General features: G+C 58.7%; 2 protein-coding genes across 2 annotated transcripts; one reads left to right on the forward strand and one right to left on the reverse strand.

Annotated features, from left to right (window-relative positions):
* Positions 1-453: 453 nt before the first annotated feature.
* On the reverse strand, positions 454-4,708 carry YIF1A (Yip1 interacting factor homolog A, membrane trafficking protein). The gene is made up of 8 exons (XM_059929814.1): positions 4,523-4,708; positions 3,618-3,829; positions 3,348-3,452; positions 3,133-3,211; positions 1,621-1,678; positions 1,295-1,450; positions 750-843; positions 454-656 (listed from the first exon to the last, which is right to left on the reverse strand). Exons 1-8 carry the CDS (start codon positions 4,551-4,553, stop codon positions 510-512), a joined length of 882 nt encoding a protein of 293 aa, XP_059785797.1. The 5' UTR covers positions 4,554-4,708; the 3' UTR covers positions 454-509.
* A 2,584-nt stretch (positions 4,709-7,292) lies between these two features.
* On the forward strand, positions 7,293-10,930 carry TMEM151A (transmembrane protein 151A). The gene is made up of 2 exons (XM_059929815.1): positions 7,293-7,370; positions 9,599-10,930. Exons 1-2 carry the CDS (start codon positions 7,293-7,295, stop codon positions 10,928-10,930), a joined length of 1,410 nt encoding a protein of 469 aa, XP_059785798.1.
* The last annotated feature ends 5,924 nt before the right edge of the window (positions 10,931-16,854 follow it).

A 16,854-nucleotide genomic window follows, 5' to 3' on the forward strand; every position in this document is an offset into this window, starting at 1 on the left:
TCCGGCACCCCCTCCCCGGCCATTTGTGACAAAATATGAATAAACTACTGCAAACACGTGGGCCCCAGTTCTGCTCCTAAAAGGCTTAAAGAGGAGATGGGGGGAAAGGGACTGTATAGGGGGCAGTCCTGAGCTAAATCCTTAGCACAGCTGGCCTCACGCCACTAGCCTACAGACCCCGCTAGGGACCTCCTCAGATGGATCAGAGGCCTTTGAGGTCTCCTTAGCAGCTGCCCACTTCCATTCTCACTTTCTCAGCCACAGATAAACAACTATTTCTGCTGAAACACTTCCATCTGCCTTCCGAGGCAGTATCAAGGCCACCAACTCCAGGGAGCCCTCCCTGGATCCCCCTCCTTCGAGAAAGCCCAAGCCTGGTCCCCTGGGCAATGCAAAGGCCCAGAAGTGTTGGCAAGTCCCCCCATAAGCCCCAGAAACAAGGCTCAAACGAAATCAAGGAAACCAAATCTTCAATGTATGGAAAAATCAGTGTCAGTGGGGACCGGGGGTCACCGGACCAGGTGGAAGGTCAGCCAGTATATCATGAGGGGCTGAAAGGCTGCAGCTCCCAGAGTCAGGTAGAGCTGGAGATGTTGCCGGGGGGCCGGGACCCCCATGCTGTCGGGGCCCAGGGCTGCTGTTCGCAAAGAGCGCACCTGGAATAAAGGAGAGAGCTGAAGCTGGGCCGGGAAGGGGAAGCTTGTCCCCAGCTCCGACCCCAGGAGAAGAGGAGCCAGCCCCAGACTCACGATGAAGTACATGAGCGCGGATGAAGTCCAGGCCAGCGCCACGTAGTAGCCATCGCTGCCGAACAGCAGGCCCGTGAGAACACTGAGGATCATCCTGCAGCGGGCAGGGGTGGGGGAGGGAGGAAGAGAAGGCTGGAGACCTCCCAAGGGTCCAGGCCTGAGACTGCCCCAGAGCCCAGCCTAGACCCCGCCTACCATCACCGGGGCCCTTTACCCCCAACCTGTCCCCCCCCAGGGACCTAGACTCAAAATGAATTGGGAGGGCCAGGACTCAGCCCTAGGACCTGGATCTGAGACCCCCTTCACTACCCCAGCTCACCCCTCTCCCCTGTGCTCCCAGGGTGACTCTCAACACATTCCTGACCTCCTGAGCAACACTACGCAGTTCCTGAGGAGGCTGCTGAAAACAGGTGCTCCTTCTAGCAGAGAAGAGCTAGAGGGGGTCCAGGGTCACAGTTCGAGGCTATAGCTATGCAGGCCGGGAACCCAGAGCGGTAGGCACCCCCGACCCAGGCGAGCCTCCCGCTCGGCCCACAGGTGCTCACCCCACATATTTGTAGCCGCTGTAGGCCAGCAGGTGGAAGGTGCTCAGGTCGCTGCGCACGGTGGCCAGGTAGACGCCCAGGAGCAGAGCTAGCACCTCCATCACAACCCACACCAGCGCCGTGCTTGCACACAGGCCCAGCACCTCTGGGGAGAACCTGTGGCCGTGTGGGGGTGGGGTGAGGGGAGCCCCAAACCAGCCATCCCGTGGCAGGTGCAAGACTGGGGGCACGGGTGGACTTGGGAGCTGGCACAAATCCCCTAGGGAGGTGAGGAGAGGAGTCAGGAGTGGAGAAGTGGTGGGAATGGGGAAGGGGTTGGCACTGACCTTTTCTGAATGCCCAGTGCCATCCCAGCCAGCAGCACGTAGGTGATGAAGGCCATTGCTGCCAAGAGCCAGAGAGATGTCATCAGCCTGGTTTCCTCAACCAGAGCCACCCCACTAGGTATTCAGAGCCACTGACACCCCCGTACTTCCTTCCCTGCATATCCCAACATGCTCGACCTCCACACTCAGCTCCCCAGTGCCCTGCCTGGGACGCCTTTTCCTGCTCAGCCCTCTCCCACTGTGTAAATGCTACCTGACCCTTCTCTCAGGACCACCAAGCCACCTCCTTCCCCGTCCCTGTACTAGGAAACTCACCAAAGTTTCCTGCTGTGTCTCAGAAACTACATCACAGGCCAGAGTTACCTCTGCTATTCTCACAAATGCTCAGATGGCAGCTGGGTTTTCACAGCAATTTCAACTCCTCAGTCCTGTCCTCTGCCCCCTTCAAGCACCAGAACTGACGTGCCCACAAGAGGGCACAGTGTCTGGAGACAGCAAACCAACTCTACCACCTATAAGCTGTGTATCCTCAAAGATACTCAAATCTCTCTGAGCCTTGGCTTCAACGCGTAAAACAGGGATGGCAGTTCCTGCCTTACACAGTGACTATGAGAGGGCAACAAAATGAAGGAGGGAAGAAGAACCTGTGTCTCTCCCAGGGCAACTGGGCTGTTTGGCTGCCCTCCTGGTAGCCCCTCTGAGGGCTGGCCCGGGCATACTCACCCCTCCTCCAGCGTGTCCACCAGGGGCCTCGCCTTGTGCAGGCCCCAGGACAGAGAGAAGTCAGATGCAGAGTCTGGCAGCCACTGCACAGTGTGGGCAGCCTGACCCATGCCATGTAGACAGGCAGTTGTGGGAACCCAGAAGGGAGTGACCACCTCCTCAAAGAAGGGGATACTGGAGCAGGCCTTGGAGGACAAGTAATAACAGTGATAACAGCTAATGTTACTGCGTGCTTCCTGTGTGCCACGTGCTGGCTGAGCACACACAGCCCTTCGCTGAATTTCCACAACAGTCCTCTGTGGTAGGAACTGTTGTTATTCCAGTTTTTCAGGAGCATGAAAGTAGCCACCTGAGGTCCCATAGCTGGAAGTTGCAGGGCCAGGTCTAAACCCAAGGCTCCAGGCTGGGGAGGGACATGGTCTAAGTCAAGTGGCAGGAAGGTCTCAAAAGGGAGTACCCTGAGAGTACACCCAGGAAGCTGCTTACTGGTCACCCCACTCTGTCTACCTGGTCTACCTGGCGTCTAGGGACACCACAAAAAGCCAGACACAAAAGCACCAAGAGCAGATGCTGAACCAACACATGAGCATCTCTCTTCTCGTTGGCGCCTCAAGGCACAAGTCACCCCACTCTGTCTACCTGGTCTACCTGGCGTCTAGGGACACCACAAAAAGCCAGACACAAAAGCACCAAGAGCAGATGCTGAACCAACACATGAGCATCTCTCTTCTCGTTGGCGCCTCAAGGCACAAGTCCCCCCACAACCCCTAGCCCAGGTCAAAGACTCACTGGGGATATAGAGGTCGGGGGCGTTGAGGTCTTGCCGCGGGGGCAAAGGCACATCACGACTGTACTGCACTTCCCAGTTCTGGTGGTGGCAGCAGCAGCCAGGTTAGGAGGAAAAGACAAGAGAGGAAAGAAGGGGGTTGAGACCTGGGGGCCAGACTCTGGGGCAGGATGAGGGAGGCAAGGGGGTCCACCAGCTCACCTGGTAGGCAGCTCACCTGGTGTGTGTAGGGGAAGACCAGTAGCCCTAGCTTCTTGGCCACATAGGCTGTGTCCACAGCGAAAAAATACTTGAGTTTGTTCACAGACACAAAACGGTGCAGCTGGGAGGGGAGAGAGGAGGCTGTGGGCAAGCTGCACCCTCAAACCTCGGGGTGCTCCTCTATGTGCTCCTTCCCTGAGGGCTGCTGTGAGGATTAGGTGGGATCCCGTGATGCCCCAGCCCTGGCCAGAAATCCTGCCACCCTTGCCCTGGGGGTGGGCCACACCTCCTTGTGCACCATGTCCTTCCCATGGGATGCGATGGAGCTGCCATAGGTCATAGCCATGTTGGCCATTGGGTCCCCAATCAAGTGGTTGACATTGAAGGCCACGTCGGCTCCTGGGGCTGGGTATCCCCCTGGCTGGCTGGAGTAACCACCGCTTGTGTCATCGAAGAGGGGAGGGGGATCTGGAGCTGCCCGGGCCCTGTGCTTGGAGCCTGTGGGTTTGTAGGTGCCAGAGTAGGTGACAGAAATACCAAGCATGAGCCCAAACCACTGCCCCTTCCCCAGGCTGGGCAGCCCTGTATGGGTCCTGGGAGCACCAAGCAATCAGTGAGGGAAACCAGCTGGATGAGGAGTAGCTGACCCAGACAGAACTTTGATGAGGGATCCTTTTGGAGAGGTGCTAAATGTGGGCAAAGAAAGAGCTGAGGCAGCCCCTGGAAGTGGGTACCCGTCTGAGGGTTCCTGGGGGCCTCCTCAAGGGTACTGATCTCTGAACTGAGCCTTGGAGACTGAATTTGCTAGGTGAAGACAATTGGCAGGGCATCCCCGCATGAACAAGGGTGGGAAAGGCGACGGCTGGGTACGCGGAGGCCCTGGGAAGTGGTGAGAAACTCTACCAGGGTCATGACAGGGAAAGGAAGTTTGGGAGGCAAACCCCATTCATGCCCGAGTCGGGCACGGGGGATCCCAGCAGTGCTGTCACCGCCCGATCTGATCTCAGGTTTGGGCCGAGAGGGCGAAGTCCGGGACGCGTTGCAGAGTCTCACGGGGCAGGAATCCGAATGACATCCGCCGCCCTGGGCAGCGGTCACGGCCGCCCCTCTCCCTCAGGGTGAGCGGGCCGCGCAGCCGACACTCCTCGGGCCGGTCGGCCCGCGCCCCCGCCCACCCCGCGCCCCACGCACCGTGGGCTCCGTAGCCCGAGTGATAAGCCATGGCCCAGACGCTCGCTCTTTCCGAGGGCCCGCTGCGTCGCCTCGTGGTACGAATACTAGTGAGGCAGCTGCTTCGCTTCCTGGGCACCGACCGAGGTTACCGAGCAGCCAGACACGTCCCCATCCTGTCCGACGACAACAGCATGTCCGCAGCGTCATCCTCTGCCGCCTGCCATTGGCTCCTCGGCGGCGCCGGCTTGCCCATCCCCTCTCCCAATTGGTTACTGGCGTGCCCTCGCCGAAACGGATTCGGCAGTAACCAACTTCCGGGCGGGGGAATAGGCGGAGCAACTTGAGGCTCTCTCGGATTGGATAGTGAGGTTGTTAGTTCGCGGCGGAGCAGCCAATAGAAGGGTGAAAGTAGGAGGAGATTGAGAAGTATTTCCGCGCCTGCGCAGTGGAGCACTTGACGCTCTACCTGCCACGACTACAGCAGTAGAAGACCCGGCGGAGGCTGGCGGCGGCTGGAGTGCGGGAATGAAGTGTCGCTCGCGGGACGTGCTCCAAGAGGGAGTGGGACGGTGGGGCTGTGACCAAGCCCTGTTCCTCGGGGCTCTTTCCCCTCCTTCTCAATGCTAGCTTTCCTTCCCCGTCCTCCATACTTCCCCCAGTACTGGCGCGGAGCTCGGGCAGCCGGGGCGGGGGTGGGGTGGGGTGGGGTGCTGGTAGGAGGCCGGGCCGAGCAGTGACTGCGCGGCCCAGCGAGCTCCAGGATGTTGACTCCACCTCCCGCCTCCCACCACTCCTTTCCGCGCGGGTGCTGTCCTCCGTCTGGTGCTGAAATTCCCTACAGCCACTGCCGCCATCCTGCAGACTCCGAGGGCCTGGGCTCTCGATACACACAAACACACACACACACACACCTGGGCTCTCGATACACACACACACACACGCACACACACACACACCTGGGCTCTCGATACACACACACACACACACACACACACACACACACACACACACACATTACATGTATTGAAAAACCGAGGTCCGGGTCTGAAGTCCCAGAAATTGGGTGGTAATAGTTGGGATAGGATCCTGCACCAGGCTTGTCCCGTCGACTCTCCCGTGGTCCAGATGATTTGTGGGTGGAGGTGTGCCGATTCGCCTCCTGAAGCATGGTTGCAACTCCTGAGTCATTGCCAGCCCTGCTGTCATCTCGAAGTGAGACCCCCAAGCCTCACTCATGACCTCAGGGGCTCCTTTCTCTCCACCTTTCTCTCATTCCCACCTTTCCCGGAGACAGTCTTCGGGGCCTCCCTTCACACAGACCTCCAGCCACCACTTTCTACAGAGCAAGATCAGGTCCTCTTCGACCTGCCTCTAGTTAGCTACCCAGTGTCCAGTTACACCAGGTGACCTTCCTGCTCTCCGAACTCAATCCACATGGTCCAATTGCAGTGCCTTTGCCCAGAAGTCCCCTCCACCTGGGATGCCCTTCCCCCTCATATCCACTTGTCCAAAACCTAATTATCCTTTAAGAGTCAGTTCAACTTGTGCCTCTCAGAGAGACAGAGGGAAGAGTCCTGGCTTGGGATGGAGGCCGGAGGCCAGGCTCTAGGCTCCCTCTGGGTGCAGTAGTTTGCCCTGGATGTAAATTCCATGAGGACAGGGCCTGTGTCATTCTCCACTTCTACACTTGTCTTCACGATGCTTGTGAATGCTTCACAGTACTTGTATATAGAAGACACCTAATAAACATCTGCGCCTAATAATTTTTTTTTTAAATGGATGAAACTCTGGTTCAGTCCTTTTTTCTCTCTACCGTTTCGGTTACTTCATCTTTAAATGGGTAGGGGTGTTGAACAGAATGGTCTTTGAGTTGCTCTTTGGGGAAAAAAAAAAAATCACAAAACAAACCCCACCTAGCATTGCTGCTCCCTATGTCCCACCCACTGATTGTCTACCTTGGGGGCTAGGCCCTGGCCCAGGGGCAGATGTGAAGGTCTGAGGCCCCTGAGGGTCAGAGAGCAGCACTGGGGCCACCAGTACCTGGGAGGTGGTCCTCTCATGCAGGACAAATCCCACTCGCCTGTACAGCATGATGAATGTGCATTGAATCCAGCACCTTTCCATGCCCATTTCTCCGGTGGGAAAACTGAGGTTGGGGGTGAAGGGTGCTGACTCAAGATCACAAAGCCTAGGGCCCCGGCTGTCCTGGCCTCCTGCTTGCCTGCTCTAAGTGGAACCCAGCGCCTCTGTCCAGCTAACGAGGCTCACCACAGCTTTCAGGGCTGTAACTGCCCCCTCCACCACCGCAGGCGAGGCTTCAGGGGTGGGGTCTGGGTGGGCTCAGGCCTGGGCCTACTCAGAGATAGGACCCCGCGGGTACCCACCCCCTTCGAGATTCATTTTACAGCAGGGGAGGCTCAGGCCCCAGAGAGCAAGGACTCGTCCAAGGTCGCAAGCTCGATCGCGCCAGGAAGGGAACCCAGGCGTCCGTTCACTCATCCTGGGCTTCTCAGGGGCGGGGGCAGCGCCCGAGGTGCCAGGCGCTGCCGGCGGCGCCGAGGGTGCCGCGGGGGCGGGGTCAGCGGAGGGCGGGGCGCCGGGCACCGCGGCTGCCAACGCCGGCACCGCGGCTGCCAACGCCTCCGCCGCGCTCAGGCTCTAGCTCCGCGCACTCCCTCCGCGGCCGCTGAGCCGAGCGGACGCCCTCCGGGGCCGCGTCGCAGCCCTCCGCGCTCCCCCCTATCATGCCCCGGGCCCGGGCGGGGGCCGCCCAAGCAGCCAGGACACCATGCCCGAGGGCGGCGGTGGCGGCGACGGCGGGGAGGTGCCCGCGCTCATCCCGGACGGCGAGCCGCTGCGGGAGGAGGTACCGGCTCTGTGTGGTGGGGGCCGGGGCTGGAGCGGGAAGAGGGGGACAAGGGAAGGGGCGACCACCAAGGCGGGGGCTGAGGAGGGAAGTCCGGAGACCCTGTGGCCAATGACGTCACTGGGGTAGCTTGCGTCCTGCAAGAGGTCCTGGGGCCTAGGAGCCCACGTGGGGGTAGGGGTGGGGTTGTCTGGGAAGGGATGGGGGGCAACTCCCGCCCCCGACGCCCCCTCATCCCGCCTCGCCTGTGACGTCAGCACCTGGCCCCTGCGCGGCCCCATTCTGCAGCGCTGCCCCTCACCCCCAGAGCCCCGGGGTCAGGCCCCCAGGCACTCACGAGGTGCCCGGGCGGCGCCTGCAATGCAGCAGCGGTAGCGGGGACATGGGGGGCGGGGAGCGGAGGGAAGAGGGGAAAGAGGGAGGGAGGTGGCCTCTGGTACCCCTTCTCCCTCTCCCTGAGGTGAGGCCCCAGGGCCCATCCTGCTGGTTGGGACCCTCAGAATGGCCCCTCCTCAGTCCTAGCCAGGAAGAGGGTCTGCAGGGCTGTAGGGCCCAGTGTCGGGTGTTGGGGGTGGTAGGTGGTGAGTAGATCTCTGTGTGTGTTTCGGTGGACGGAGGGTGCTTGTGGGTGTGTGAATGTCAGTGCGTGCTCTGCACACCTTGAATGGGATATACATGCCCTATAGTCAGGTGAGGGTCTGGTGGGTCCCTTGGCTTGGGTGAAGTGCTCACGTGTGAGTGCATGTGAGTGTATCATCCTGCGGTGTGTGGGTCTCTCCCGGTAGAGTCTGTAGGGTGTGGGTGTCAGGTCGCAGTAGGGGTGGGGGGATGTGCACCGTGGTAGGTAAGGGGCTGCCGTGTCCCTGCACTTCAGCGAATGTGTAACATTTATGTGCATCTGTGTGTCCTGTGTGGGTGGGTTGGGGGAGGGGGTGCGTGTGCACCTGTGCACCAAGTTACAGTGGGGGAGGGGGGTTGCGCCCTGGGCTCTGGTGAGGGTCTGCTGCGTGCTGGATAGACAGGCAGCGGTCACATTCCCGGTGGGTGGGTTCTTCCGTGAACTTGGGGTGGGGTGGGGTGGGGGTCGCGGATGAAGGTACGTGCATCCCACTGGCCCCGCAGGTCAGGGTAATGGTATGCCTCTGGTGGGCGGCTGCTCCGGGCTGGGATGGGGACAGTTCCTCTCCTCCTGGGTTTCTCACGGCCTGGTGGGACTGTGGGGGAAAAGGTGGCCCGTTAACCTCCCCCTGCTGCTTCCTCCAGACCACGTCTTCCTTCTCCCCCTTGTCACCCCTTCTCTCTTCCGCCTTCTCTCTCCTTAGGCACCTGGGGATGAGGTGGGAGCCAGGCTGGCAGCCCAGCCAGGGAGTGGTCCCTGCTGCCCGGCAGCTGTGTCCCGCCCGCCCCCCAGCACAGATGGGGAGTGGAGGACGGCACTGCATCTGCTCCCCACCCCACCGCCCAGACTCACACCTCTCCCCCTCTTCCTCTTTCTCGTTTACTTAAAAGCCTCGCCCAAGTCTCCTGCTGTCCCTAGCGAGACCAAGGGACTAGAGGGAGTTGCAGGGTGACGGTAATAATATTTATTCCCATGGCCAGACCCTGTGCTAAGATCTTCACACATTATGATCTCGTTGAATCCTCACAACAACCCCAGTTTACAGAGGAGGAAGTTGAGGTCCAAAGAGGATGAGGGAACAGCCCAAGTCATACAGTGAGTGGTGGAGCCAGCACCCAATCCTGGGCTCCTAAGCCCATGCTCTTCACCCCTAGGACCCCTGCCACCCTGGCTTCCCACACCACCAGGTCCAGGAATCAGTGCCCAGAGAGGGCAGGGATATGGCCCCAATCACACAGCAAATTGGGAGCAAAGTCAGGACCAGAGCTCAGTTTTCTCAGTGGCCAGTCGTGGGGGAGAGGGGGGTCCTCTCCTCTTTTGGCAGAGATGGGTCTATTTTATCCTACATGCCCCTGACCGAGAGATGACAGGGCACAGTGGAGGATAGGCTTGGGGCAGAGAGGCCTGGGTTTGAGTCCTGCAGCTCGACTGTCAGTTGGCTAGAAGGGTGAGGCCTGGAGCAAGTTGCCCCGTCCCTCAGAGCCTCAGTTTCCTCCTGTGTAAAGTGGGGGCACAGCACCACCTCCTTCAAGGGTCTTCAGCAGAGCAGCAGGCACAGCGGACGGCCGCGGGCTGACCCACGCCTCTCCTCTCTCTGCCCACTCCGCAGCAGCGGCCCCTGAAACAGTCCCTGGGAAGCTCCCTGTGCCGCGAGTCGCACTGGAAGTGCCTGCTCCTCACGCTGCTCATCCACGCCTGCGGCGCCGTGGTGGCCTGGTGTCGCCTGGCCACGGTGCCGCGGCTGGTCCTGGGGCCCGAGGCGGCCCTGGCCCAGGGGGCTGGGGGCCCGCCGCCCACCTACCCAGCCAGCCCCTGCTCGGATGGCTACCTGTACATCCCACTGGCCTTCGTCTCCCTCCTCTACCTCCTCTACCTGGCCGAGTGCTGGCACTGTCACGTGCGCTCCTGCCAGGCGCCGCGCACCGACGCCAACACCGTGCTCGCCCTGATCCGCCGGCTGCAGCAGGCGCCGCCCTGCGTCTGGTGGAAGGCCACCAGCTACCACTACGTGCGGCGCACCCGCCAGATCACCCGCTACCGCAACGGCGACGCCTACACCACCACGCAGGTCTACCACGAGAGGGCGGACAGCCGCTCGGCTCGGGGCGAGTTCGACTACTCGGCCCACGGCGTCCGCGACGTCTCCAAGGAGCTCGTGGGCCTGGCCGACCACGCGGCCACGCGGCTGCGCTTCACCAAGTGCTTCAGCTTCGGCAGCGCCGAGGCCGAGGCCTCGTACCTCACCCAGCGGGCCCGCTTCTTCAGCGCCAACGAGGGCCTGGATGACTACCTGGAGGCCCGGGAGGGCATGCACCTGAAGGACGTGGACTTCCGCGAGTCCCTCATGGTCTTCGCCGACCCTCGCAGCCCGCCGTGGTACGCGCGCGCCTGGGTCTTCTGGCTGGTGTCGGCGGCCACGCTGTCCTGGCCGCTGCGCGTCGTGGCGGCCTACGGCACGGCCCACGTGCACTACCAGGTGGAGAAGCTCTTCGGCGCCAGCTCGCCCGCCCCCGGGGCCGGGCCCAGCGGGCCCCCGCTCTCCCGTGTGGCCACGGTGGACTTCACTGAGCTCGAGTGGCACATCTGCTCCAACCGGCAGCTGGTGCCCAGCTACTCAGAGGCCGTGGTCATGGGCGCCAGCTCGGGCGCCTACCTCCGTGGCTGTCAGCGCTGCCGCCGCTCCGTCAGCAGCAACTCGCTGCCCCCCGCCCGGCCCAGCGGGCCCCGCCTGCCTTTTAGCCGCAGCCGCCTCTCGCTGGGAGCCGGGGGCCGCGCCACACCGGGAGTCTTCCGAAGCCTAAGCGGGGGGCCGCTGGGGCGCCGTGGGGAGGACACGGAGCCCCTGGAAAGCCCACCGTGCTATGAGGACGCCCTTTACTTCCCGGTGCTCATCGTCCACGGTGACAGTGGCTGCCAGGGGGACGGGCAGGGTGCGCTCTGAGACCCCCGCGGCCCCCAGACTGGCCCTCTCCCCACCATCCCACCACGGGGCTTCCACGCCTGAGTAATTGTTATCCAAAACAGGAGGGAAGACAGACCAGCACACAAGGGATGGGGTGGGGTTGGAGCCCTTAGACAGGCTAACATGCAGGGACCCGCGGTCATTTGGGGGGCGGAGGGACACCACCGCGGTTGGGTCTACGAACCGTCCCAGCATGGCTCCCCTCCACCACCACCACCACGTCCCACCCCCTGCGATGGCGGACGATCTAGTTTGGGGGCCTCTCAGGCTGCGCAGGGAAGGAAGTTTCCAGAAAGCCTGGGCTGGGGGAGGAGTCCCGGGGACAGCTGTTGCCTGCAGCAGAGGGCTGCCTAGGGACTCTTCCCTGCATGGCTGAAGCCACGTCGGGGGCCCTCGAGCAACCCAGAAGCACAAATCAGTGGTTTGGGGCCACCCAGCTGGGCTGGCATCCATGAACCTGAAGAGCCGGCTATGGCAGCACCACGGCCTCGGCCCCACTACCCTCCCAAAGTCCCCGTCCTCCTTCCCTGACAGGTCCGTCCCTGCCTGCCCTCTGGCCTCTGCTCAGGGCCAGTCCCTGATCAGACCCTGTGGCGCGGCCCCTCTACCAGGAGCCTGGTTCTTGGAGCACAGCCCTGTCCCACCCCCCACCCCCCCTGTTTTCCCTGGTCCACCCTCCCCTGCACATCCAGTCACCCCTGTAACCCGGGGTTCCCTCCCAGGGCCCCATCTCAATTCCATATTCCCTGATCTCTGCTCCTGGCCCCAGAAGTCCACGTCCGCCTCTGTCAGCCGCGCACACGCCTTCCAGGCTGTGTCCTCTCATCGCCCCCTGACTTCTCTGCTCTTTACCTTCCTGATGACCCACGGGGCTCAGGGCTACCGGGCATCCGAGGGGCCTCGGCCCCGGCCACAGGCTCTTGGACGATGCCCTTGCTCTGCCATGGAGGCCCCTGCTTCCCCCGTCCCTGGGGCCTGGCCCAGGGGACACCAGCCCTCCCCCAGGGAGGAGAGAGTAGTCCCTTCCCTTCCAACTGGGGCTTCCATCCCCTCTCATGGGCCGGTGGGGGAGGGAGGAGGCAGAGAAGATGCAGATAAAATAAAAGGTATGAAATGGAAGGTCTTCTCACGTGCATTCCTGGGTGGTGGGTTCAGGGCCACCACAACGAACACAATGGGCCATGTTGGGTCTGGGAGGGGATGCAGAGTGGGGCTGCAGACCCCCAGGAGAGGGTGAGCTCCCTGCCTGGCCTGGGGTCTCTGAGACTCAGATTTGGGTTGCTCTGAGCAGCTGACTCCAACCGACCGGTGTCTGGGTCGCTTCTAAGAGACTGTCCAAGTGGCCCCTCTTCCAGCCCAGCAGCCGTTTCCATTCTGCTGCTGGGTGTGCTGAGGGCTAAGGCAGTGTGGCTGGTCCCCAAAGTGGGAAGAAAGAGGTATGGCCTGTGGCGCAAATTCAGTTCCCCCGATGGCTGTTGGTGTCATGGATCTGAGGGAATGGGCACTGAGCAGGTCAGAGGACGCAAAGCTGGAAACAGCCAGCCCCAAACCAGGGCATGGGGTCTGAAGACAGAAGAGGGCAAAGGAAGGGCCTCCCCCAGTGGTGGAGCTCGAGTGGTCCTTGGAAGTGACATCTTCCTGTACAGCTGTGCAAGGTGTTCACTATGCAAGAGGTAAGTGTGGGTGGAATCCCACCTGTGGGCCACTCCTCAAGCCCTGGCATGAAGCTGCATCCACCTGGATAAAGGGCACCCTTTTCTAATCCATGCAAAGGCACCATAAGGGCCAGTGGTGGCCCTAGAAGAGTGCTGAGAATGGGTGGGATTCCCCCAGGCAGAGACAAGGCGAAGGGTGCTCTGGGCAGTGGGAGCTGCCTGCACAAAGGCTTGGGTGCAGGGCATGAAGCAAGGATGGAAGCAGAGCTGTGGAAGAGGTAGCTGAGGCCTTCAACACCAATCCCTTAACTGGGGGATTGCCCTTAAACTGGGGCAAACAGGAGCCACGGAAGGTGGTTGAGCAGGGAAGTGACAAGCTCAGGGCTGCATATTAGGATTTTTAGCAAAATTCCAGCTGCCTGCTGGCCACATGGGGAGGGTGGAGTTAGAGACCAGAGCTTTCCCTGTGCATCAGCCCACTGCCTCACAGAGGGTGAAGTCAAACCTTTGTTCAGAAGCAACTTAGGTGGAAAACTCCGTGGTGCCCAAACATTCAAGGAGGCTGCAGGAGGCAGGGGGGCAATGTGTGACTCCAGCTCCTCCCCATAGGGAAGATTTCCCTCTTCCATCATCCTGCTCTAACACCTCAGCCACTAATGGCCCACCAACCACTATCCATTCTCCCCTCCTCAATACCAGAAACCCAGTTTTACTTTAGATGGCGATGAGCCCAGCTAAAAGGCAATATTTCCAGCCTCCCTTGCACATATGGTGTGGCTGTGTGACTTAATTTTAGGGTATGAGATATAAGGAGAAGGTCTTGGAAGGGATTTCTAAAAATGCTCCTTGAAATAGAAACAATATTGGTGAAGGTTAGTTCTGTCCTCTCTGCTTCATCCTGCATTCTGCCTGGAATGCAGATGTGATAGTTGGAACTCCAGTAGCTACTTGGGACCTGGAGATGACTTTGAGAATTGTAGCCATGTGCTGAGGATAGCAGAGAAGCAAGATAAAAGACCTGGGGCTGGGAATTCCCTGATGGTCCAGTGGTTAGGACTCTGAGCTTCCACTGCGGGGGGGCACAGTTTCGATCCCTGGTCAGGGAACTAGGATCCTGCATGCTGTGCGGCGTGGCCAAAAAAAAAAAGACCCTGGGCTTCTGATGACACCATAGATGTGTCCACATCATCCCTGGGTTGCCTACTTCCAAACCCTCTCAGTGAAAAAGAGAAATAAACCATTAGTTTGTTTAAGCCACTGTTTTTTCTTGTCACTATTACCAGCAGCCCATGTTATTACCTATTTACTGCTGCATCACAAATTACCCCCAAACTTAGTGGCTTACAACATCAATAATCATTATTATCTCTCCTGGTCTCTGTGGGTCAAGAATTCAGACATGGCACAACGGGAGTGGCTTATCTCTGTTCCATGATGTCTAGGGCCTCTGCTGGAAGAATCAAAAGCCAGGAGTGGAATCATCCAAAGGCTCGTTCACTCACATGTCTGGCAGTTGATGCTGGCTGATGGCTGAGGGCCTAACTAGGGCTACTGGCTGGAACGCCAAAAGAGGGCCTCTCCATGTGGCTTGGGCTTCCTTATAACTTGGTGGCTAGGTTCCAAGGACAAGTGTACCAAGAGAGTGGAGGCTGTATTGCCCTTTGCGATCTAGCCTCAGAAGTCACGTACGTCACTTCTGCCCCTTTCTATTGGTTAAAGCTATTACAAAGGTCCACCCAGTTTCAAGGTGAGGGAACATAAGACCCCCACCTCTCGCTGGAGGCTTGTCAACATCACGTTGTAAGATTAGCATGTGGGATGGCAGATATATTAGTGGCCACCTTCAAAAATGCAATTGGCCAATGAGCCAAACGCCATTCCTAACAAATCAACATCTATAGACTGGTCTGCAAAATTAACACCAACCGTTTTTTGTGTTTTGTTTTGTTTTGTTTGTTTTTTGGGGGGTTATTTGGCTGTACCATGTAGCTTGTGGGATTGACCAGGGGTTGAACCCAGGCCTCGGCGGGAGACCGCCAGGGAATTCCTGAACACCAACAATTTTATAATGCTTGTTTGAGGGAGAAGGTGGTGGTATATCAGATGTGGGCCTATTGGGGGCAGAATGGCATGCTTAGGTCATTTATTTGGGCCCTCTAGCCTACAGTAGATTAAATATGGCCACAAACTCTTTGTAGCTCATCCCCTCAAGAGGTGGAATCTATTTCCTTGCTCTCTAAATCTGGGCTGGCCTTATGGCTTGCTTTGTCCAGTAGAATGTGGCAGAAGTGAGGCTGCACCGCTTTGGAGGCTAGGCCTCAAGAGGACTTGCAGCTTCCACCTGTGCTCTCTTGGAGCCCCGAGACCACCAGGCTGTGAAGAAGCCCAGCCTAGTCTCCTGACAGATGAGAGGCCACATGCCCCAGCCAACAGCCCGGACATGCCAGCCCAAATGGAGCCACACATGACTGTAGCCACAGGAATGACCCCCAGGTAAGAGTAGCAGACTAGCAGACGAACCACCGAGCTGATCCCAGCCCAAATTGCTGACCTACAGAATGGTGAGAAATAAGAGATCCTTGTCGTTTCAAGCCACTAAGTTTTGGAGTGGTTTGTTACATGCAATGGATAGCTGATACAGGCTCTGAACCCATTTCCACCTCTTCATGGAGGGTCACTGGGCCTGCACAGCCTGGTGAAACTGGAAACCCCAGTGTCTGCTGGACAGCTCCCATCTGGTGGTCTGGTGTCTCTTGTTCACAGTGTTTGGTCTCTATCTGAGGCAACAGTGGACCAGGATACTCCATTCTAAACCATTCTCAAAGGAGAATAATGGCTGAGGAAGGGGGCAGAGCTTTGTCCCCAGATCCCAGAGACCTCTGCCTCTGCTCTCTGATCGAGGCCTGACTCGGCTCCACACAGCACGGCTGAAACAAGGTGCCCGATCTCCACACCCCCAACCCTGCTTCTCTCGATCTTTTCCATCTCAGGAAATAGTGTCACCACTGTTGCTTAAGCCAGGCGCTTGCACAGCAATCTTCTTCTTCATAGTTTTTTTTTTTAAAACTTTATATTACATAAAATTTCAAAGACCACAAAAGTAGAGAGATTGGTGCAACAAGGCCCTTTGCCTCCAGCGCCCAGCGCCGCAGCCATCGCCCACCAGGACCAGTCTTATTTCACCCACACACCCCCCCACTTCTCCCCGCTCCAACTGGAGTATCTCGAAGATCTGGAAGTTGTAACATTTGATCCATGAACACCTCCCTCACCCCCGATGTGACATCTACACCCAGGATTTTGCCTACAACACATCTCTCTAAACACCCCCAGTCCTCTCCAAGCCACCACCTTGCCCCAGGTCCCCCTAGGGGGTCCTCTTCCAGTGACAACATTGGACTCCAACAAGCCTCCCCTTCCTCGCATCCCTTCCAGCCCATGCAGAATCACCTTAAAATATAAACCAAGTCACATCTCCACCTCACTCAAAATATACCAGTGCCTCAGGACTTCCCTGGCGGTCCAGCAGCTAAGACTCCGTGCTTCCACTGCAGGGGGCACGGGTTCCATCCCGGTCAGGGAAGGAAGATCCCGCATGCCGCGTGGTGCGAAAAAAAAAATATATATATATATCAGTGCCTCAAGGAAAACCCAGACTCCTGCCCTGGCCCTCAGACCCCTGTGAGGTCTGGCAGACATCCCCAAGCTCCCCTCTCCTTTTGGAGCTCCAGCCACGGTGGCCTCGTGCCTGATCCTACAACAAGCCAGGGTCCTTCCCGCCTCGAGGTCTCGGCACATGCTGTGCTAGCTCCGGGAGCCTTCCTCTTCCCCAGCTCTTCCCGAGACGCCCTGACCGCTCTGTCTGAAGCCATCCACTGTTTTACCTCAGCTCCCTTTGCATTTCCTTTCTGCCACTCACCATAAGTGGCAATTATTTTTATTTATGTATGCATGAGGTTATTATTTGTTTCTTCTCTTAGAATTAAGCTATGGGAGGCAAATGGTAACAGGTGCAGACCTTTCAGTCTGACAGAGTTCCATTTCTGCCACTACCACCTGAGTGGCCCTGGGCAAGTCACTTATCCTCTCTCTCAGCTGCAAAATGGGAGATAATAATAGAATCTTCTGACTTCCACGGGTTGTCATAAGGATTAAATAAGATAATATGCCACCATCACAAGATTGTAAATCAACTATAATAAATAAATAAGTAAATAAAATCACAACAGTACTAAAAAAAAAAAAAAG

This window comes from Balaenoptera ricei, chromosome 8 (assembly GCF_028023285.1).
Source record: "Balaenoptera ricei isolate mBalRic1 chromosome 8, mBalRic1.hap2, whole genome shotgun sequence".
Classification (NCBI taxonomy): Eukaryota; Metazoa; Chordata; class Mammalia; order Artiodactyla; family Balaenopteridae; genus Balaenoptera; species Balaenoptera ricei.